Source organism: Taudactylus pleione, unplaced genomic scaffold, assembly GCF_031769625.1.
Source record: "Taudactylus pleione unplaced genomic scaffold, aTauple2 ptg000184l, whole genome shotgun sequence".
Lineage (NCBI taxonomy): Eukaryota > Metazoa > Chordata > Amphibia > Anura > Myobatrachidae > Taudactylus > Taudactylus pleione.
This window is the reverse complement of record NW_028284586.1, coordinates 4637594-4661940: the sequence shown is the minus strand read 5'-3', so window position 1 is coordinate 4661940 and position 24347 is coordinate 4637594. Positions and strand designations below refer to the sequence as shown.

General features: G+C 46.0%; 1 protein-coding gene across 1 annotated transcript in view; it reads left to right on the top strand.

Moving 5' to 3' along the window:
• Nucleotides 1-2600: 2600 nt before the first annotated feature.
• The window catches only part of DNAH3 (dynein axonemal heavy chain 3), a 468553-nt gene continuing 446806 nt past the window's right edge, over nt 2601-24347 (top strand). Inside the window, exons 1-2 of the mRNA XM_088476199.1 lie at nt 2601-2648; nt 2745-2840. Of these exons, the coding sequence (XP_088332325.1) occupies nt 2601-2648; nt 2745-2840 (144 nt within the window). The remainder of the gene's footprint in view (nt 2649-2744; nt 2841-24347) is intronic.

Here is a 24347-nt window from a genome sequence, read left to right as displayed (position 1 = left end):
ACCCCAAAATGTCCCACATAGTTCAACCCTTTTGTGAGCTATTTACAGAAAATCATCTGGTAAATGACATGTCATTATTGGCCAAATGATGGTATTCAAATGCCTCCAATGTATGATTATTCATCGGGATGGGTGTACCAGAGGTTCTGCACCGTGGGCCTGATTCAGAGACGGACGTTAATGCAAATTTCTTGCAAATCAAGCGATTGTTTGCCATTGCGCATATGTATGCACCACACTGCGCGTGCGCTGTGATCACATTGTGATTATGCATGCACAGAGGAAACCATCGCTAAGTGAGTGACAGACTACCAGCGTTTGGGGGTGGTAATGGGGAGTGGTCACAAAAACGCAGGTGTGCCTCTCCATTTAACACAGTTACATGGGCGTGCATAAATCGATTGCATACGTAGCTCTGCGTGTCAGAAGCGCACCCATGTCTGTGGCAGGTCAGACCTTCCGCAAGGGCAAGATGGCCGCCGATGTGCTTCGATGTTACCCATGTTTATGTAGGTATGCGTAGTCACGCGCAGGTGAGAAGGCAGCAGCTGGCGTCTTGATGCTCAGGTGATCTTTGCTGACATTTACATATTTTCGCAACTGCATTGCGTACGGGAACCCAGGTGTGCTCACATTAGCGTCCGTCTCTGAATCAGGCCCTGTGTCCTTACATATTTACTTTTCATCTAATCAGAGGCTGCAAACTAAGGGCCCGATTCAGATCCGTTCGCTAGATGCGTTCGCACGCAGCCGTAAGCTGCCAAAGTATGCAAATCCTGCAAACACACGGCAAGACATTAGCACGCCCACTATGTCTTGCCGTGCGATCGCGGTATGAAAGTAGATGTCCACCAGCCTGACACAAGACGCCCACTTTCCCTTAGTGATACACGTCATCTCCAGGAAGTGTATTAAACAATCGGTAACATCGGGTAACATTGGACCCATACGCAGCACTTGTGGCTGACCATACCCTACAGCAAGCACTGCGAGTGCTGCTGTGTGTAATTCAGCCATGTGACGTGTATGCCGACGCTGCGTCTTCATTATGCACACCCCTGAAACACATTGAATTTGACGACATATACAGTACTGTACCAATTGTTGACCCTAAGTGACTAATCGATCCTCATCTATCAAATATCAGTTGAAACTATAGAAACTGCGGTCAGATAGTTACGGTGATCTCAAAGTGGGGCCAGTACACATAGCCAGGACATATAGCATACTTCTGCACATATATAGAGCTGTTGCATCTTGTGATATATACCCCTCTGATTGCAGCATATATGTCTGGATTGCTACAAGTCATTATCAGTAGTGTGTTCTTGCTCCTGTGTACCACTATGCTAGGTGCAAACGATAAACCTAACGTGTGTACATGCTTATGTGTGGTCTCAATGGGCCCCATTTGCGGGGAAACTTGCTGAATTTATCCTGTATGAGATTGTGGCCCTCATTCAGAGGCGGTCGCTCGGGAGCGATCGGTCGCACCCAAAGTGACCGAGAATATGCAAAACGAGCGCTCAGTCGCAAAGCACATCGTAAGCGCGGAAACACCCACAACAATGAAAGCACACCTCCTATCTCTACGGCCTAATTCAGAGTCGGTTGCAGGCGGCAACCTACGTCAGCACGATTAATACCTGTTACATTGTTAATTGCCTACAAACATCGGTTGAGGCAGTAACCATCGCCAACACTCGCAATGCTTAAGGTAGACCCTAGGCTACCCTTAGCTCGGCGACCAGTAGCGTCGTTACTGCAACGAGATGACGTGTGTGATGACTCGCTCAGTAATATATGCACGCCCTTAAAACGCCCTTTTTATGGTCAACCACGCCTGCGTGCGCACCACCACACCCCTGTTCACAAGCACCTTCCCCTGTAACCACCCACAAACGGCACGAAATGTCAATCACAGCTACGACCTCGTAGTGACTAGCGAGCAAGAGGATTGCGGTCGGGAAGACAGGCTTGCGCACTGCCAGTTAAACGCATGCACAGTTGAAAAAACCATCGCTAGCTACGTCCAATCGTTTCGTGCGACCGCCTCTGAATGAGGTCCTGTATCTTCCCATCCCCTTTCCACAGCTCCGATCATAAGTGTAGATGTTACTGGAATTTGTGCTACACAAATGTAGGTATGCCTATCTCTGCAACAGCCCCAGGGAGTTCAGTTATTGTTCACCTGCATACATATTGCCCCCAAGCTGGACACAGATTTGGCCATTCTGTATTCATGTCAAACGGCTGAGTACTCTCATCTTAGGCAAGTTAAAACGAAATCCTAGAACATAAAGAATATGTTAAACCTTAAATTAACATTTATTATTATTATTATTGTTATTATTATTATTATTATTATTATTATTATTAATAAACGATGCTACAATACAGACAAACTATACTTTGTTTGGGCTGAATAATATCAATGTTTGCCTGTGTTATGTAACAATGATTTTTTTTTCTTCATCTCAGTAACTTCAAATCCCATTTTCTATAATGAAATCATAAACATGTCCACAATATTGAAACTATATTTTAGAACACAGAAAAAAATACATCATACTTTTTCTATTACAGTTATTGCTTTCATTATGTTTATGTTTTTACAGGATATAAAGTTTCATTTTGCACAGAACATTGTGATATTTTTATTGTTTCATATGTTCAAAGTCAAAAGTAATGTTTACCTTTAACTTTGTTATAATAATCAACTAACTTAATCTTTTCATACCAAGGTGGAGTCGGAGTACAACATGAGCCATCCCCGGGGACCGCACGTGTTACCTCCTCTGCCTGCACTATCCACCAGAGAGCCGTCAGAGCTGTTTCAGGTATGTTAGGATATGGAAAGGACCATCAGTAATATGCAACAATTTAGTTTTTTCCCAGCATCAGTCTCCAAAGAGACCACTATGACTGGGTATACACTATACAATTATCAGGGCGATCCACCTAATATTGGTGGATCGCCCTAATAATTGTACTATGTATGTGCCCAATCGGCAGAGGCGTCACTAGTGTTGGTGTCACCTGGTGCTATAACTCATGGTGACACCCCCCTCCCACCAAAAAAAATAAATAAAATTGATGCGCAGCTCCGCAAACTCTCCCCAAATACCAGTCCAGCAGACACATTTACACAATGCCCCCAGTAGTGGTGTCCCGTATGGAGTGCCCACAGTAGTGGTGCCCCTTATGCAGTGCCCCTATGCAATGTCCCCAGTGGTAATGCCCCCTAATAGTGCCCCCAGCGGTAGTGGTAATGCCCCTTATAGTAGTGCCCTCTATAGTATTAGTGCCCCCTATAGTAGTGACCCCAGTATTAATGCCTTTAGTAGAAATGCCCCTAGTAGTAATGCCCACATTAGTAGTGCCCCTAGTAGTAATGCCTTCAGTAGTAATGCCCCCTGTAGTAGTGCCATCAAAAGTAATGCTCCCTGTAGTAGTGCCCCCATTAGTAATGCCCCCTAATAGTGCCCACAATGGCAGTGGTAATGCCCCCTATAATATTACCCCCAGAAGTAATGACCCCTATTGTATTGCATAGAGTGTAACAGTGACTGCCAGATAATGCAGAGAGCGTCATGGTACCCGCCAGATAATGCAGAGAGCGTCATGGTAACCGCCAGATAATGCATAGAGCGTCATGGTAACCGCCGGATAATGCAGAGAGCATCGTAGTAACCGCCAAATAATACAGAGAGCATCGTAGTAACCGCCAGATAATACAGAGAGCATTGTAGTAACCGCCAGATAATACAGAGGGCATCGTAGTAACCGCCAGATAATGCAGAGAGCGTCATGGTAACTGCCAGATAATACAGAGAGCATTGTAGTAACCGCCAGATAATACAGAGCATTGTAGTAACCGCCAAATAATTCAGAGAGCATTGTAGTAACCGCCAGATAATACAGAGAGTATTGTAGTAACCGCCAAATAATTCAGAGAACATTGTAGTAACCGCCAGATAATACAGAGAGCGTCGTAGTAACCGCCAAAAAATACAGAGAGCATCGTAGTAACCGCCAGATAATACAGAGAGCATCGTAGTAACCGCCAGATAATACAGAGAGCATCGCAGTAACCGCCAGATAATACAGAGAGCATTGCAGTAACCGCCAGATAATACAGAGAGCATCGTAGTAACCGCCAGATAATACAGAGAGCATTGTAGTAACCGCCAGATAATACAGAGAGCATTGTAGTAACCGCCAGATAATACAGAGAGCATCCTAGTAACCGCCAGATAATACAGAGAGCATCCTAGTAACCGCCGGATAATACAGAGAGCATCCTAGTAACCGCCGGATAATACAGAGGGCATCGTAGTAACCGCCGGATAATACAGAGAGCATCGTAGTAACCGCCGGATAATACAGAGAGCATCGCAGTAACCGCCGGATAATGCAGAGAGCATCGTAGTAACCGCCAGATAATGCAGAGAGCATTGTAGTAACCGCCAGATAATACAGAGAGCATCCTAGTAACCGCCGGATAATACAGAGAGCATCCTAGTAACCGCCGGATAATACAGAGGGCATCGTAGTAACCGCCGGATAATACAGAGAGCATCGTAGTAACCGCCGGATAATACAGAGAGCATCGCAGTAACCGCCAGATAATGCAGAGAGCATCGTAGTAACCGCCAGATAATGCAGAGAGCATCGTAGTAACCGCCAGATAATACAGAGAGCATCGTAGTAACCGCCAGATAATACACAGAGCATCGTAGTAACCGCCAAAAAATACAGAGAGCATCGTAGTAACCGCCAGATAATACAGAGAGCATCGTAGTAACCGCCAGATAATACAGAGAGCATCGTAGTAACCGCCAGATAATACAGAGAGCATCGTAGTAACCGCCAGATAATACAGAGAGCATCGTAGTAACCGCCAGATAATACAGAGAGCATCGCAGTAACCGCCAGATAATACAGAGAGCATCGTAGTAACCGCCAGATAATACAGAGAGCATCGTAGTAACCGCCAGATAATACAGAGAGCATCGTAGTAACCGCCAGATAATACAGAGAGCATCGTAGTAACCGCCGGATAATACAGAGAGCATCGCAGTAACCGCCGGATAATACAGAGAGCATCGCAGTAACCGCCGGATAATGCAGAGAGCATCGTAGTAACCGCCGGATAATGCAGAGAGCATCATAGTAACCGCCAGATAATACAGAGAGCATCGTAGTAACCGCCAGATAATGCAGAGAGCATCGTAGTAACCGACAGATAATGCAGAGAGCATCGTAGTAACCGCCAGATAATACAGAGAGCATCGTAGTAACCGCCAAATAATGCAGAGACCATCATTGACCCACATATAACCCATAACATGAATACACCCCTTATACACACAGAAACACAATGAGTATACCAACGCATATACATTAATACACCATCCCCAGCATAGACACTCTCTCCTCACTGAATTAGTTACTTCCCATTACACCTACTGTATACATTACACCATAGTCACTGTGCTGGCTGCTCGCTGTCTCCCAGCTCCTTCTCATCCTCTCTGACTGGGAGGTCAGAGGGTCACGCTGGGAAGAAGCAGGGACAGTGTACAAACTACTTGTCAGTATTCAAGTGTAATCAACAGTATTTGAATACACTTGTGAACTGGCAAATGTTTTGTAGACTGTCCCTGTCTGCTCCCAGCGTGACGATCTGTAAGGCAGGGAGTGAGCTGATTCACTGAAGAGAGGAGGAGCAGGAGCTCAGCTGCCATGATCCACCCCGGCGGCGGCTTCAGTCAGGCTGATCGTCTTTACACTGACAGCAGGTAATCAGCCCCGTGCCTCTAGCGCTCCCCCCCCACATGTAGGGGACTGTATGAAGAGCACAGCCGCACTTGCCACTTACTGTACAGTAGGCTGCCGCTGGCTGTCTCAGTGTGACAGGCGCAGCGGCAGCCGGCAGAATTAAAAGCTGTCTCAGCAGCTGCTGCAGGGAGAGCACCTCTCCAGCCTGGCGTCTCCCTGCAGTGCAGGCTCTGCTGAGCGGGGGGCGGGGATGAGTCAGATTTTGGTGTCACCCCCTTGGAGGGTGACACTCGGTGCGGCCCGCACCCACCGCACCCCCCTTGTGACGCCACTGCCAATCGGGGATGTAGTCAGGAAGCCCGACAGTGAAATCCGGCATGGGACTAAATACTGACGCCTACCAGCTCCGTGCCAAAATCCCATCGCCTGGCATACCGAATTTAGGTAAGCCAGGTGTCAGGAGGTGATAGCTGTGGGGTGGGGGGGAGAGGGTTATGTTTAGGGACTCAAGGGGGGTATTAAGGTTAGGTACCTCCCCGGGAGTGTTAGGGTCAGGCTAGGGGAAGGGGGGTTAGCGTCAGACACCCCCGGGGAGGTTAGGTTTTGCCCCCCCCCCCGGGAGGGTTAGGTTTAGGGTGTGGGGAGGGGGGATTAGGTTTAGGCACCCCTGGGGGTGGTTAACATTAGGCACTAGGGGGGAAGCTTTGGGCTAGGCACCAATAAGGGAGGGTTTGGGGGGGGAGAGCATAGGGTTAGGGTCTTCACTTACCTTAGTCGGGATCTTCATCTGCCGGCCTTCTAGCATCGGTAATTCATCCGCCAGGCTTAGATCCAGCGGTAATTCATACCAATTCCCCCAATTGATCTGAAAATATCAATTGGTCGGGCATGCCAGATCATCCGGCATGTTCATCCGATGTCATATTTTGAAGTTACAAGTCGACCGCATGGGGCAGTGTATGCACTGACATTTCCTTCACAGGGGAGGAACAGGGAAATGTATCTTGCCCAGTAGAGCAGTGGTTCTCAAACTCGGTCCACAGGACCCCACACAGGTCACGTTTTCCAGGTCACCTAGTAGGTGCACAGGTGTAGTCATTACTCACTGACACATTTACAAAAATCCACAGGTGGAGCTAATTATTTCACTTGCGATTCTGTGAGGAGACCTGGAAAACATGCACTGTTTGGAGTCCTGAGGACTGAATTTGGAAACCTGTGCAGTAGAGGAAGCCAGATATTTACGTATCTGTCAGTGTATGCCCAGCGTATGAAGAGCAAATTAGAGATCATATTTAGAACAAATGTTTCTAAAGACAAAGGAAATAGGTCTAAAGGGGAATTTAAGTATTGAAATCTTCATTTAGGCTGTAGTTTGTCAGCTTAGGACACTTTTTTGTAGTGTAGCAGTAAAACTGCTGTTATTTATTATTATTAGATGATCATTATATGTCTGTCTGGACTAATATGCACCATGCAGGGAACATTTTCAAAAACAATATAACGCAAGGGAGTTGAAGCGCTGCATCAAGCAAATGTATGTTCATAACCGTGGATCAGGAGTATGACATAAGTGTAAATTGTGTTTGGCAAACATATCTAAAATAAATTGTTTACTATTAGATTATTTAATATGTATGGCAGTTATTATTGTGTATGATCATTTAAGCAGATTATCGTGTTAGGTATAGTTTTACATCTACATAATAGAAGAACAAAACCAGTTGATCAATCAATGTATAACTAGTAAAGTAGCTTTATAGTTTGGCTTTTGTTATATTCAGTCCTCATTGTTATTGGTATTGGAAGTGTCTGTGGTTGTGTTTATATAATCTCTTCGATATCTCTTTTATAGATACAATCTTGCTCCCTGTATCTTATAGCAATCCTGCCACAGTAGATTTGGTACCAATGACATAACATAGAGGTTCCCACACTCTGCCATTACAGTACACGTTTTAAGGATATCCATGCTCTGGACTCAAGCTTGCATTCCTTAAAACCTGGACTGTAATGGCGAAGTTTGGGAGCCGCACATATAACGCCATGGAAGAAGGAGGCAAATAGCTAGACTGAAGCCACAATGAACTAACCAAACATGAGCTCCCTTATCTTTTCAGAGCTCACACAAACGAAATACCATTAACCACTTGCATGTCATGGCATCTTTTGTGACCACACCAGGCTGTCCATTATCTGATCTGGTCGCAAACAATGTGACCAGTCAGATACACAGTGTGGGCGGCTGCAGGAAGAGAATCTTCATGGAGCTGCTGCTCTCACAAGGAGCTTCTGGTCCCTCTGCTTCCCTGCACCTGCCCCAGTGTCTGCCATGCTACCGATCACTGCTGATCAGTTAGCACAGCAGGACCCCCCACCCAGCAGCTGCAGAAATTAGCAGCCACTGGGGAAAAGCAAATTAACCCTCCCCCCGCCTAGTGTGTACAGCACTTGGTGGCTGAAGCCGCTAGAAAAAGTAAAGTCGCAATGTTCCCGATATTCCGATGGTGGCGATCCCATGTTCAGATGTTTGGGGAAAAAAAACTATTCCATTTTTTTACAAATATTCAAAAAATATATATATATTTTTTTTTATGAAATAGTTTTAGATAAGTTGAAATACTCGTTTTTCACTTAATTCAATAATAAAAAATGACAATTTCTGAATAGTTTTTAGAGGTTTTTTTTGCCAGACTTTATGCTGGGAAACACCAGGGCCGGATTAAGGCTTGTGGGGGGTAGCTAAATTGTGGGGGGGGGCCCTCCAAAAAAATGGAATCCTGTCCCACAGTGCCCCACCCATATACCACACGGTGTGTATCCCCCCTCAATATGTCCCACAGTCCCCCCCCCTATATGACACACGGTGTCTCACAGTACCCCCCTGTATGGTATACAGTGCTCCTCCTCACAGTGCTCCTGAGTATTAACTTCCGTGGCCAGCTCCTCTTGAATGCTTCCTGCTCTGTGTTCTGCATGCAGCGCAGAGTGGCTCCTAAGCAGGGTCGGACTGGCCCACAGGGGTACAGTGGAAATCACCAGTGGGCCCTACTACCTGAGGGCTCACATCTTCCTCTAGTTGTCAGGTTCCAGACTGTCCACTAAAAATTGTCAGTGACCTGGTGGAGCAGGACCACTGATGAACATGGCAGCTTGGTTCACTTCTATAGAAACTACACCAGGGGTTCAGAGCATGCACTCTCTAATGGTTAGCCAAGCCTCTGTGGTGGCTGGTGACACCCCCTCTGGAGGCTGACCACACCCTTTAAGCATAGGTCCCTACCACTACATTCCTCTGGTGGGCCCTTCATGCCCCAGTCCGACACTGCTCCTAAGCAGGGGCATATATATAATGGGTGCAGGGTGTGCGGGGCACACGGGCCCCGCACAGCGCACTCTGCACCCGTACTGACACTTACCTCTCCGGAGTCCCATGTCGGCGCCGGGGTCCGGCTCTGTGAAAACGACTGGAAAATGGCTGCCGTGGCCATTTTCCCGTCGTTTGCGCATGCGCAGTACAGGTGATCTGTGCTTCCCGGTGACCTGTGCTTACTCTATAGACTCTGGGCACACTCTAGTGCCCAGAATCTATAACTCCGGCGCTGACCGCGCACAGCTCAGTGCGCTGCCGGCCGCCGGACAGAGGAGGGGGCCCGTGTCTGAGACTACACATGGGCCCCCTCCTCTCTAGAAATGTCCCTGCTCCTAAGTCACCTCACCAGCGTCACAGATATAATGTATCACGTGAAGCTGATGAGGTGACTCGGGAGACACTCTGCCCTGTATGCTGCACTGACATTACATGCAGAATACAGAGCCATGGCAGCCCCTGTCCGACTGGCACTTGGTCTTGGCAATTGCAAGGTCACACCCAGTGTGGGGGCCGCGGGATGATAGCTCCTGTAACCCCCTCCCCTTAATCCTGTCCTGGAAAACACACAAACATTTGGGACTCCACTAAAAAAAGAGGTGCCACAGACTGTTGGTTACCATTACACTCAAGCAAAAGTCAAATTGTTCTGTCTTATGTCAGAAAAAAACGGGACCATTTAACTGTGGCACACTGTGACTCAGCTGATCAGAGTGGGGCAGCATAAGGGGAAAGTATAAAAGGTTATATCTTACCCACATCAGGAGAGTAATTCCCTATTGTGCCTTGTTATTAACATTTATTTATATAGTGCCAGCACACTGCTCAGCCTGTTACAATTGGGAATAAACAGAGTAGAGAGAATAGGTCAGCACTTACCGAATTTTCAGGGGAATCCGCTGAATTCTGGTAGAGTGGGTGGTCCTCCCGCATAGGGAGAATAATATTGTAAATTGTGGATCCGTGGAGAGGGGATGTGGCCAATAAGACCTGATTCTATGAAAATCCCCCTCCATAGAGCCACAATTCATGGCATTATGCTTTTAAGGGGACGGGGTCTAATGACCCAAATAGTCAGCTTCCACCTGCATCTCCTGTCTACTTCCTTGTTGCACAAAGCTGCAACTACCCCCCTACACACATACACACATAGACACATACACGAGCATAATAGTCTCACTAAATTCTTTTATTTTAGTAAAGGTGAGCTCTTTTGAAATTCTTTTTTTGTGTAAAATAAATCAAATATGTAATAAAATCCAAACAGTACAATAAAAGTTTAATTACGAACAAACTGTAAATCTGATGACTGTAATAGCATGCTGCAAAGCATATTATCAGTTCTATATTTATTTTCAGTGCTTATGTCATACAGTGCGAAGCTGCAGCCTTAAAGGGATCATAAATATGTTTATTTCACACCACAGCGCCTCTTCTTCCTCTCCCAAGACAACAGGGATTTTAAACAAGTCAAATCTATCTGGATTGTTGTTGCAATAGAGAGTGTGACATGCAGCTCTTCTCCAACTGTGGCAAAAAACACTGCACTAAATTATTCATTGAGACTGAAGAGATGATTATTCACCTAGTAAAGCAAAGCAGAGAGCTATTGTTCCTTAGCAGAACAGTTCAAGATTAAGGCTAGAGTGCATCATTAATGCATTACAGGTGTTGGTAATGATGGGGATTTAATAGCAGTGCCATCAGAAACAATTGTGGATAGGCAATGCCTTATTCTAGCTATTCTCAAGGGAAACATATCAACTGCATAGTTTGAAATGTGCGGACAGCTGGAGTTAGCACAGTATTATCAAATAATCCCACAGGCAATGTGTAGATAAACTGGATCAAAAAAAGATGAAAACAGCTGGGCTATTTAAACCCATGTAATCTGTATGAGCCTTGCCTACCCTTTTTTTTCAGCATATCTCAAAAGTCAGTTCTTCTCTATTAAGAATATAAAGCCTTTGTAGTATTTGACTTTTAAGGGGGATATCCTAATATTTAAAGGGACACTAGAATTGGCTGTTTGTTTGATTTTTAAAACTAACAAAAGTCCAAGGGCCTGGTTTAGAGACATACCATGTAAAATGTACTTTGCCATACCTTGCATGCCTCTAGGGAGGGAGCAAAAATAAAAGCAAGCAGGCCCCCACCCTAAACCTATCGGCAGGGCACTGGTATGGTCTGGGCTGCCATCAGAAATTGTGGGGCCCAGTACAGGTGGAACAGGCAGGGCCCCCGGCATCTCACCCAGTGGACTCAGAGATGTATCATGGAGTGCAAGCACACGCTCTGAAGCCATCCACAGTACTGACATGCATCTCATAGCAGGATTATAGGCAATCCTTAAAAGTGAGAAAAAGTCCAAATGATTGAATAAAGAAAAAATGGCACTTGTCTGTCATTTTTAGGTTTATGTGGCGATGAACAAGGTCTTGCTTCCATTTGTCTGCGCTGCTTCTGATCGCAGCCACTAGCCCTGGGGAGGGGGAAAGCACTTTTTGGAAATGGGTGTGGTGTCAAGGTCAAAGAAAGGTAGGTGAGAGAAGCACATGGGGATAGGAGGCACACTTGGGGAGGGGGGGCAGAGGCAAACTTGGGGAGGGATGGTGCAGAGGCACACTTGGGGAGGGGGGGCAGAGGCACACTTGGGGAGGGATGGTGCAGAGGCACACTTGGGGAGGGGGGCAGAGGCACACTTGGGGAGGGATGGTGCAGAGGCACACTTGGGGAAGGGGCAGAGGAACACTGTGTGGAACCCCCACGTCAGGCAGTGGAGCTCTGTGTAGAAGCCCTATGTGAGGTAGTGCGGAGCTGTGTAGAAGGACCATGTCATCTATGTAGTGGCTAGCTGTACAGAGACAATATGTAGAATTACCTTGTTACAATAGACTGTCTCCAGTTACCATTGGGCACAGGGGCTGAAACAGAACACAGCATTTAGGAGCTCCCCTATGTATCATTAGTAAGGGTAATTAGGGTCTACTCTCCGGGTAAGTCTGTGGTTATATCCTCTTGGCCATTTATTACAGTGTCTGTGAGCGGCTGCCCAGTGATTGATGCTGCTATTACACAGATCCTCGCCCCCTCCATGCACAGCACTGTCACTGTGTAGTAGTAGTATATAGAATTATATATATATATTCCTCTCCCTACCATGTTATAGTGATGAGCTGCGTCTTCAGGCTCAGTGATACACACTGAGGGGGTGACCCAGAGTTACTAGTGCAGAGTTACTGGTGCCTTGCAGGTCTGTCTCAAGTGTCCCTCCCATCTAAGCTGGGTAAGCCCGTTTTGCCTCCCTTGTCTGAGTGACAAGGGGCCCGCAGCGCTGCTAATTCCGGCTGCAAACTGCTTCTTACTTGCAGGCAGACATCTGCTTGTGAGTAAAAAGCAGTTTGCAGTAATGTATCTGCTGTGCGGGCCACCTCTGAGCCCGAGCCCGGTACATTAGTACCAGCTGTCACCCCCTGATGGCGGCCCTGAGCCTGGTTGTAGCTATAGTGGGTGCAAGGGGTACCATTGCTATTGGGTGTAGATATTTAGGGGGCCCTGAACCTAGGTTATATCATTTCATACCAATTTCCCAGATTTGACTGCTAAGCAATTGGATTTTAACCCGTTGCCCAGCCTGAAATTCCATTTTCAGTGAAAGATGGATGTTAAAATGGTAAGGGTACTATAATGTGGCATAATCTGAACTGGGCACTTTAATGTAGCATTATCTGACCTGCTCATTGTAAGGTGGTATAATATGAACTGGAAGGCACTATAATGTTACATAATAATAACTGGGGCACGGCACTGTACTGTGGCACAATATGAATTGGAGGTATTATAGTGTGACATATTCTGAACTGGGGGTACTGTGATGTGGCATCATTTGAATTGCAGAGCACTGTATGTTGTAACGTGAATTAGGTGTACTGTGTGGTATAATGTGTACTGGCAGCCCTACAATGTGACATAATATGAACTAGGGCACTACTATGGTTCATAAAATAAACTAGGGCACTACTATGGATCATAAAATAAACTAGGGCACTACTATGGTTCATAAAATAAACTAGGGCACTACTATGGATCATAAAATAAACTAGGGCACTACTATGGATCATAAAATAAACTAGGGCACTACTATGGATCATAAAATAAACTAGGGCACTACTATGGATCATAAAATAAACTAGGGCACTACTATGGATCATAAAATAAACTAGGGCACTACTATGGATCATAAAATAAACTAGGGCACTACTATGGATCATAAAATTAGTAACTGCTGCCTAGAGGTGTCTTTCTAGAAGCATTGGTACAGGGGGCCCTTTAAATTATTGCTATTGGCCCACAAAGTTCTGGTTATGCCCCTAGGCACTGGCCCTCTTTTCAACAACCATAAGGCAAAGAAAGGGTAATAGTAAAATACTGCATATGAATCATTGAAATGGTAAATATGCCATTCCAGTGATCCAAGCTATGGTGGAACCTACATGTCCCAGTGAATCCTGGCAACAATTGAGTATTATGCATGCCAGATCTTTCTGTAATTTCTAATGCAAAGTAAAAACCGAAACAAATGTTCTCCTTTTAATGCAGTAGTAAATATCTTTTACTTGTAATCCAATAGTTAAGCCAAATCAGAGTTCCTTTTTATGAGTCGAAGGTGAGTCGGAACGTAAATTGTAATGCACTGTGGACCTCATTCAGAGCTGCTTGGAAAAAGCGAGCGCTCGCTCTGAATGAGGATGGCCGCTTTTTTTTTTAAGCCGGCCTCCTGGCCGCTCGCTAAGCTGTGGGTGACCACCCACAACTTTTGCGAGCGGCCAGGTGATGGTCGCGATGGTCACAAGCCCCAGTGAGCTTCCGGCTCTAATAGAGCCGCAAGCTCACTACTGACATCACGAGTGATGTCAGTAGGAACGCCCACAAATGGCAGGCGTTCCCTCAGGAACGCCTCCGTTTGTCCAGCCTCCCCTCCTCCCCGCCTGCAGTACGGGGCGAGCTGTTGATAATATCGACAGCCGCCCCGTTTGTAGCGAGCCCCGGAGCGAGTGACTTTCTCACTCGCTGCGGGGCTCGCGCACATGGCGTGCGCACTGCCCGGCCATCGACCTGCTTGCGAGCGGGTCTGAATCGGGCCCTGTGTGCACAGAACTAAATGCATCCATATGTAGACTTGTACTATTTTCTTCGAGAGGACTGTCCCTCTCCATATGATTGGCTCCATAGCCATCATCATTATCAGTGTGCACTTACACCACCCTTTCTGTAGTGCAAAAGATCCCTCTGATTACTGGTACAGTTATGCACATGCACCATAGCCTGCATAGCCTGCTATTCCATTGTCACGCCCTCCCTGAACCTTGCCTTATTGTGAATGACCCATTACCACCCAGTAATGCCATTTCAGCCACAAGCAGAAATACGGCTGGTAGTACAGATATTCAATCTACTTGTGGTGACAACAGGCTATTGATCTGAACAAATGGGGACCAGGGTAACAACTAAACAATTAGGCCCAATCACCGTTATACCAATTAAGGGATGGTTTTAGAGCAGGTGGAATATTGCATTCCAATTTATGGCATTTGGGTCATATGAAGTTTAATATGTAAATACTATACATCTTCATTGGGGAGCAATAGAAATTGAAATTTGCCTTCACGAGTAAATAACTTGGCTATATTCAGTTGATTTTGGGTACACAGTAATTACAGTGTACACCCACTTATGTACTGTAACTTACAGTTTTATCTAGTTAAACTTCAAAATTCCCAATGTGCAATAACTAGTTCAGTACTGCTAGCTTCAGCTAGAATTGGGCCCAGCAGCTGTACAAAAACTAGGGTTCCAGACTGTAGAAAGACAGTAATTAGATAGACAATGTCTAGGTAGACACCAGATGTTATTGTGCGTACACACGGGACGATTAAAATGCTCGATCATATCGTTATCATCCATATCGTGCATTTTTTGGTCCCTTACAACCCACCAATGACCTGCGATGCGCGGGCATGCATTTATGATAACGATATCGTCTATCGCTCATGCATGCAGGCCAACCTGTTCGATTTCGACCAGGTTACTATAGGGACCTGCGATCATTGATTGCGGGTCGTTGGTGGGTTGGTGTTGTGCTGGATGATCTATATCGATCATCCAGCACACCCAGGAGATTGTTCAGCGATATCGTTATTGCTACGTTCGTCCCGTATGTGTGTACCAATAGACATACAAAAGTTTGAAAGGGACAAAAGATCGACATACAAAAGGTTGACACACAAAAAAGTCGACATGTGCAAATGGTCGGTGAGGTCAAAAGGTCAACACAAAAATGGTCGACGCATTTTTTGTTGTTGTTTTTTAGGCTTAAGGTTAGGTTCGGTGTTAGGGTTAGGCACTTACCGGAGGGTTAGGATTAGGCACTAGAAGGGATGGTTAGGATCAGGCACCTACCCCAACGGTTAGGCACCAGGAGGGAGGGTTAGGGTTAGGCACTAAGGGGAGGGTTAGGGTGAAGATTAGGGTATGCAATTGGGAAGCCGGCGGACGTAAGCTCGACAGCCGGCTTCCCGACTGCTTTATCCCGGCGAGGGTTAAATGACAGGCGTCTTATTCTAGATGCCTGTCATTTTACCGACGCCGGGAGACCGGCGCCCGGCACCCCGATCGATGCCGGGCGCCGGTGCAGACAGCCGCCGGGGGGAGGGTTAGGTTTAGGGCTCCCGAGGGGGACTTAGGGTTAGGCATCCCCCCGGGAGGTAAGGGTTAGGCTAGGGGGAGGGAAGGTTAGGCACCCCTAAGGAGGGTTAGGGTTAGGGGGGGGTTAGGTTAGTTGATACACCTGGGGACGATCAGGATTTTCAGCCGTGTCGGCCTGCCGCTGTCATGATTTGAACCCCCGGACTTGTGTCCGGTTGTAATTCGTCTGTATTCCAAGATTAGGGCTAGCAAAAAAATAATGTGTCAACCAATTTTGAGTCGACAATTGTTGTCCTTTGGACCCTGTTGACCATTTGTACCTGTCGACCTTTTGTGTGTCGACCTTTTGTCCCTGTCGAACTTTTGTCCTTGTCAAACTTTTATCTGTCTAAGACAGTGGTGTGGAATTTTTTTTTCTGCCAAGGGCCATTTTGTTATATATTAGTGGTTACCAAACTTTTTTGAATCATGGCGCCCTAAAGTAACAGCAATGTTTTCATAGCACCTTAAGCCAAAAGTTTGTTATTGAGAAATTCTGAAAAAATTTTGTAAAGTGAAGTAAATTCTGCTTCCCTGTCATCCTTAGGTTCAGTTTTGTGGTGGTGGACAGGTTTACGCTTCTCTTTGTCCACATATTTACGTTATATTGACCATAAATACTTGATTTGGTGCTGGACCGCCAACTTGAGGCACCCCTGCAAGTGTTGACGGGGCACCCCAGGGTGCCACAGCACACAGTTTGGTAACCACTGTCTTAGACCATATTCCTAAGTGCATAGTCCAGCGGTTCCCAATCTTTTTGAATCACGGCGCCCTAGTATATCAGCATTGTTTTCACTGCACCCCTAAGCCAAATGTTTGGTATTGAGAAAATTAAGAAAAAAATGCAGTGAAGTAGTAAAGTGAAGTAAATTGTGCTTACCTGTCACCCTTAGGTTTGGTTATATAGTGGTGGACAGGTTTGTGCTTCTTTTTGTCCACATATTTACATTATATTGACCATAAAGAATTTGATTTGGTGCTGGACCACCAACCTAAGGCACCCCTGCAACTGTCCCGAGGCACCCCAGGGTGCCGCGGCGCACAGTTTGGGAACCACTGATATATATATAACATTATCTGCAGCCTTGGTGCTGCCCACGCCCCTTCCATGTGACATCATACAGGGGTTGGGCCACAATCGCCAGTGATTACAGCAATGCTGTAAGGGCAGCGGTGTGACCGTCTGAAGCGTCCTAAGCATGCTCCAGGCGGCACTGCTGCATAGATTATGGCTGCAGGGTGCCATTCTAGGCACCCTGCTAGCCAGATGAGGCTAGCAGAAAAAAGCTCAGAGGGCCAGACTAAATGATTCCGTGGACCTTATATGGCCCCCGGGCCTGATGTTCCCCTTCCCTGGTCTAAGATCTGGTGTCTACCTAATTACTGTCTATCTCTTATACCACACCCCAAAATCGAAAATACAAGTTGGTTACTATAAAAAAAAAGCTAGTAATAACATTCATAAAAAGATTTGTAAAAGTTTCAGTAGCTTATTAGACTTGGATTTGTTTGATATAAAGCTGATTTTAGAGAGGACTGGGAATTCTGAGTTGGGAGCAAAGCAAAAAAGAGCAGGTAAACTAAATTTGCATCTGGGTAAAACTATGCTGTGCTGCAGGTGAGGCAGATGTAAAATGTGCAGAGAGGTTTAGATTTGGGAGGAGTGTGTCCAAACTCAAATATAAATTGCAGTGTAAAAATAAAGCTGTCTCTCATTTGTGGGCTACATACAAAAGCAGCCAGTATTTACCTTGCATGCAAAACAAATGAATTCATTTTGCACCCCTTGCATTGCTACATGGTTTGTTCCAGATCAGGGTTACAAAAAAAATAAATAAAATGTTTTGGTTTAAATCGGGTTTTTTTGGCTTAAAGCAGTTTTACTCTTTAATTACAATTTTTTTATTCTGCACGCACGTCCGAAAAGGGGGCGTGGTCATGAAAGGGGGCGTGTCTATAAGACGAGTCCCCTTTTCGTCATACTTGGGGGCGTGCCCGGCGCTTACGGACATGCCGGGCAGCCCCCAAGCGCTGCAGAAAGGGAGAATAGATGCCGGGCGCATGCGCCCGGCGTCTATTCTCCGGCGGTGACCGGGTCACGGCATGTTTCTCCACCCGCGGGACACTGCGTCCCGCGGGTGAGAACGGCACCCGTAGGCTGTGAGGGCAGGGCGCTTTCTGCGCCGCGCCCCGGTAAAACAGCCTAGAGGGAACGCTATATCTTAATGTTTCAAAGGATCCCTTTTCATATTGTCATAAATGTATTATTTTGCAGTATCTATAGTAACCATTTAAACAGTAAGAACAGACACTTTTCTAAATGAATACATATCAAAATCTTTGTTTAACCAAGCTGAGTAATACAAATGAAATAGCTGAAGTGTTTAATTAAATAAGTCGACCATGTCTCTGCCAACGGTTCTGGTAGTTGCTTCAGGAAATCACAGTATTAGGTACTGGCAATGATTTCCTGTGGTGCACATTAAATAAGTAATAAATATATATTACTACATATAATCTACATTCAGATTGTAGAATCTAGATATTGTGCTGCTGTTATTCGCATATGGCACAGGGAAGGTCTGCCTGGCATATAAAGCATAAAATGTTTCAATGATTATCAAACATTTTTATCAAAATGTACTGCCACCACCTATTTACCAGTTACCACAATAATGACATTTCCTTAGTATGAAACATAGAAATATTTGGATATTAAAATTTTTTTTTTTTTAATCTCATTGTGTTTGCATCTGAGCAAACTGCATTAAGTCATCTACTTAAGTTTAGGTAAATTGTAATAAACATTTACTTTTTATCCCAGATTAAAATAGTGCTAATTCTGTGTATAAAACTTGCAATTCAAAGGTCTTGGTACTTGGTAGACTCGAGAGGAATACGGGAATACAGAGAAAAATCCCTGAAAATAAGATGAATTTAAATAATGCTGCTTCAGAGGACTGTACCCTCTATAGCAGAGGTTCCCAAACGTGGTCCTGAAGTTCAGATTTTAGAGATATCCATGGTTGAGCATATGTGACTAAATTAGTATCTCAGTCAATTCGATTTAACCACCTGTGCTAAACCATGGATATCCCTAAAACCTGTACTGTTGGGGAGCCTTGAGGACCGCGTTTGGGAACCTTTGCTCTGTAGATACAAATTGTGCTGTCATGTTCTGCATTTTCATGGAGCCTTCATCATATTTTAATAGGACAGTAAAACGGTAAGAAGAATTTATGAAAGTGTCAAACAAGTTTTGCTGTTGGACAAACATCTCAGATTCATTAATAAGGAATTTGTTACAGAAAGGGAGAGAAATGTGCCCCCTAGTGTAAGCTTTGTGCCCTTTATAGAATGAATTAAGCCCAGTTAATAAGTTTGTTTCTGAAACATTGAGTGTGTAAAAGCAATGTTCAATTAAACCCCGAGTTTCCACTGTAGCCATTTCATTGTAAACTGGAACTATATCTACTTAAAAATAAATATCCTATAGCCTTCAGGTAATAAGTACCTGGGGAGTTAAAAATAAAAATTAGCAACTTTTACCCTGCCTAGTTACGTGCTTTCCCTTCCACACTACACCTGAGAAGAGTGATCTTGTGACATGGGACATTTGGTTTCTTTACCACCCAAGCAGTGGCGTAACTAGGGCAGGGCGAGCGGGGTTCGTGCCCTGGGCGCCGTTGGACCGGCGGCGCGGGGGGGCACCACCGGCCACGGCCCGCCCTAGTTAGCCGGTGTAGCGCCGACCGCAATGAGTGCGGTCAGCGCTACACATTTGCACAGGACCGGCGCTAGGCTTCCAGCGCCGGTCCTGTGCTGCACGCCTGAGCCCGTTCCCTCCCCCTGAGCGCTTGCCCAATAGCGCTAGGAGGCGGGCTCAGTCTGTGCATAACACACGCATCGCCGCCAGCACTGGTGGTGGTGCGTGTGTTAAACAGCAGCCAATGAGAGTCAGATAGACTCTCATTGACTGCTGCAGCACCCACTGCAAGAGCCGGACTTCCGTCCGGCTCCTGCAGTGGGTAATGGGACTGACGTCATGACGTGATGACGTCTGTCCCATAATGCTGAGCGCGCCAGCCCGGGCGGACTGGCGGGCGGGAGCGGCATCGCGGACAGGAGCAGGAGCAGCGTGGAATCAGGTAAGTATATTTTTATATATATATATATATTTTTTTTTAACCTATCTGCACAACAGGGGAGGGGGGTGGCTACTACTGGGGGGACCTCTACTGGGGGAGGTGTGGCTACTACTGGGGGCGCCATTGGGAGGACCTCTACTGGGGGGGGCTACTCTAATGGGGACTACTACTTGGGGGGGAACTACCACTGGGGGCATTCTAAAAGGGGCCTATTACTAGAGGCACTGCACTCGGGGGACCACTACTGGGGGCAATAATAGGAAGGGCCACTACAGGGACCACTGGATAGGGGGGGTCACTACTGGGAGCCTGCATCAGGGGGACCACTACTGGGGGGCACTGCATGGGAGGGGGGGGACTACTGCTGGGGGCACTATATAAGGGGCTTACTGCTAGGGGCACTGCGGGGACCACTACAGGGGGCACTAGATAGGGGGGATCACTACAGGGTGCCTGCATAAGGGGACCAATACTGGGAAAACTGCATGGGGGGGACTACTGCTGGGGGCACTATATAAAAGGGCACTGCATAGGGGGGGGACTACTACTGGGGGCACCATATAAAGGGCACTGCATAAGGGGATACCGCTACTGGGCGCACTGCATTGTGGGGACTGCTCCTGGGGGCACTGCATAAGGGGGAACACTACTTGGGGCACTGCATTTGGGGGGGCCACTACTGGGGGTACTGAGTAAGGGGAACTAATTGGGGGCTGTATAAGAGGGACCACTACTGGGGATACTGTATAAGGGGCACTACTATGGGCCTGCATGAGAGGGACCACAACTGCGTACTGGGGGTACTGTATAAGGGGTACTACTGGGGTTAAGGTGCATATGGATAGGAATGTTCAGTTTGAAAATAAAGGGGTGTGTCATGTTGACACGCCCCATTTTTAAATGACCACGCCCATTTTTGCCGCGCGCGCCTTCGGCGCACACACATCGTGGTGGGGGGTGACTCCCTTTTCAAATTTGCCCTGGGCTCCAAATACCCTAGTTACACCACTGCACCCAAGACTACAATGCATAGCACAGTAAGCAAGACCTGCTATTTAGGACAACCTATTGCATGAAAGGAGGGGTAAAAGTATAGTTATGGCTCAAGCCTGGAGGGAATACACATTAACATTCACATCAAATCAAACTCTCACATTATTTATTAATTTACTAAACAGTTGAAAAGGGGGTGTTGTTATACCTTTTTAAATAGCAGCTGACTTCTTGTCAAGCATGGTACCCCATTTCTACTTACAGGTCCCGCCCAGGTCCGCGGTCACACAGGGGGGCAGAGAGCGGCACACTCACATGTATACACTGATTCCAGGTTTCACTACCACTTCCTGGACTGTAATGTGTCATTGCCGCTGCCCCTGTCCCCCATGATCTCACTCACACACATGCTGTGGCTGCCCCATTGCTGGAATTCCGGGCTGGGTCTGAGCAGAGGTACACCCAGTGGCAGGGGACACATGACAGCGTTCTTTTAGGTAAAGGCAGTCTGGGCTGATGGCCCTGTCAGCCAGTGTCTTGAGCCGCCTCTGACAGCAAGCCATAAGTGTGTGTGTGTGTGTGTGTGTGTGTGTGTGTGTGTGTGTGTGTGTGTGTGTGTGTGTGTGTGTGTGTGTTGTATCTATCAATAAGCAGTAGGAAGTGAGTTCAGACCATACTGTGTATTACTTATTTATAACTGTTTTATTAGAAGTTGAGCAGCCATTTAAAAAAAAAAAAATTAAGTCAATCTGGTATCCCAGACCAGCACACTGATACACTCAGACACAGCAAATCTGCAGGGAATCTCTCAGGACCCGAGATGATGAAAGTAACCTTCTGACTAATGCCAGATTGGCAGACTGGGCAGTAAGGGCTGTCCTCCACAGTGTAGCTATTGGAAACTGATTTCTCTGGCAACATGAAGATGCGGACCCAAACTCACATGAAGCATAATAAAAATAACATCAAAAGGTGTCTTTCATAATTTGATGGTGCACCTGGGTCCCATAAAATTCTTCAGTACGATTCCCTCCACAAAGTGATAGAGTTTAGTGATTTAAAAATATTTTTTAATACAAAACATAATGGGGTATATAAAATCGGGGTTCCCAGCAAAGAGTTTGTTGAGAACTGTTACAATACATGCATAAAAAAGTTCCTAGTTATTGCCCTGTTTTCGAGGGAACCCCACAAAAGATAAGTATCTCCAGGATGTATGAAGGGGGTTCCCTGTGTTAGACAATAGTAGCCTATGGGCTACTATTCCAGGGTTTTTGTTTGGTGAGAGAGGGACCCTTGAAATCCCTCCTGAGCCCGTACTGACATGTATGCAGGTAAAGCTAATGCAATCACTTTACTTTTACACATCGCATGAGCTGGTTCCTATTGGATCCCTGTCCCTGCATGTACTTGATGATACTGTACATGCCAGTGGTATATGATTTCTTATTGCCACAATAAGGGTCTAAAACCCCATAATAATAATGAATGGACCCCTAAGGGGCGGGGCACATTTATCGCAGGTAGCATGTTTAATGCAGCTGTGAGGGGGTATTCACACCCAATATGAGAATGCCTATTGAATTTTCCTATTGTTGGGGAGCTTAGAAGGAGCTTCCAAATAAGCTGTGTGCTGGCAAATACTGTAGTTAGAAGCAAAGTGATAGCTACCGCTACCGCTATCACTTTACTGTCACTTTCTGGGGGCAGCCGCACTACTGCGCATGTGCTGTGCTGAATCACCAAATGATACGTTTGTTTGTTGGGTAAAAGACAATCTCCTGATGTAACCCCATGGTACCCAAATCAAACACATATAGCAAAAGGAACCTATTGATTTTGGTCTTTGGTCAAACCATCTATTTCATTCATAGATATAAAGGTTAATAGAATATCTACAGAGGTGAGATAACTGTACTCTCTCGCATTGCAGATCTTTTGTTCACAGCTGTCACTTTTTGACACTGTCACTCTCAAGCTCAGGGGGATTTTCCAGTTACCTGGAAACCCACCCTACCCCCGGCATGTGTCTCAAATCATGACCACAGTAGCAGTAGTATATAATATGATATTACCAGAGCTGTACGTTTGATACATAGTGAGACCCAGATTTATCAATGAGTGATATTTTTGTTATCACTCATTATTGATCTTGAAATGTGCTCTAACCAATTATCTCCTAACTGTCATGTGTTCAGGGCTGGATTAAGACTTGTGGGGGCCCAGTGGCAACTAAATTGTGGGGGCCCTCACCAATAAAATTGAAGCCCTGCTGCCACTACTATTATGCCCCTTACCTTGTCTCTGGACTCTTTTAAATGTGCCCCCACCACTCTTTTAACTTTTTAAATGTGCCCAGCCTCTGCACCTGTAGTCTGCAATTTCCTAAATGTGCTTCACACAAACCCCTACACCACCTCTCTGTATGTATTTAATTGTATCCCCCACACACACGCATCTCTCTTCCAGTTCTAAAATGTCTTCTCCACCCCTGGCTATTCTGTGCTCCAGCACCAAATGTACTCACCTATCACTGTATCTTCTGAGTTTTCCTCTTGCTGAATCTTCTCTCTGACAAGCGGCTTCAGCATTGCGACATCATCAAGAAGCTGCTAGGAGCAAATCATAGCTGGGGATCAGTGCCGATAAAGACACTTTAGATTTGTACACCCATGATGATGGCCCTGTCTGGCAGCATCGCGGATATGAAATAGTAGACTGTGATGCTGCTGGGGGCTGGCCAGAAAGGGGGCAGAGTGGTTTGAGTTTCTGCAATGTTTTCCACAGTGTGGAGCCCCTAGTGTGGGGGCACCTGGGCGACCGACCCACCTATTATCTTGCCCTGCATGTGTTTGAAAAATTACAGTTAGGAGCTGATTGGTTGGAGCACCATTTAAGATTAGTAACGAGTGATGACAAGAATATCAATCGTTGATAAAATCTGGGACCTTATTTTTTAGACTCTCTCCCTTAGAACCTACAGGATACTACAGACTGTCTATAGTGTTAGTTATTAATATTGTATTACGTACAGTACAAGGAGACCAATGTGTTCATGTATGTCCAGGGCTGATACTAGCTTTTTCTGCCGCTACCCCAGACTCCCAGAATGGCTTCAATGCTCCTCAGAGAGGGGGACTTGAATTGCGTAATGGTGCCAACATCTAGATCAGTGGTTCTCAAACTCTGTCCTCAGGACCCCACACAGTTCACGATTTGCAGGTCACCTAACTGGTGCACAGGTGTATTAATTACTCACTGACACATTGTAAAAGATCCACAGGAGGAGCTAATTATTTCACTTG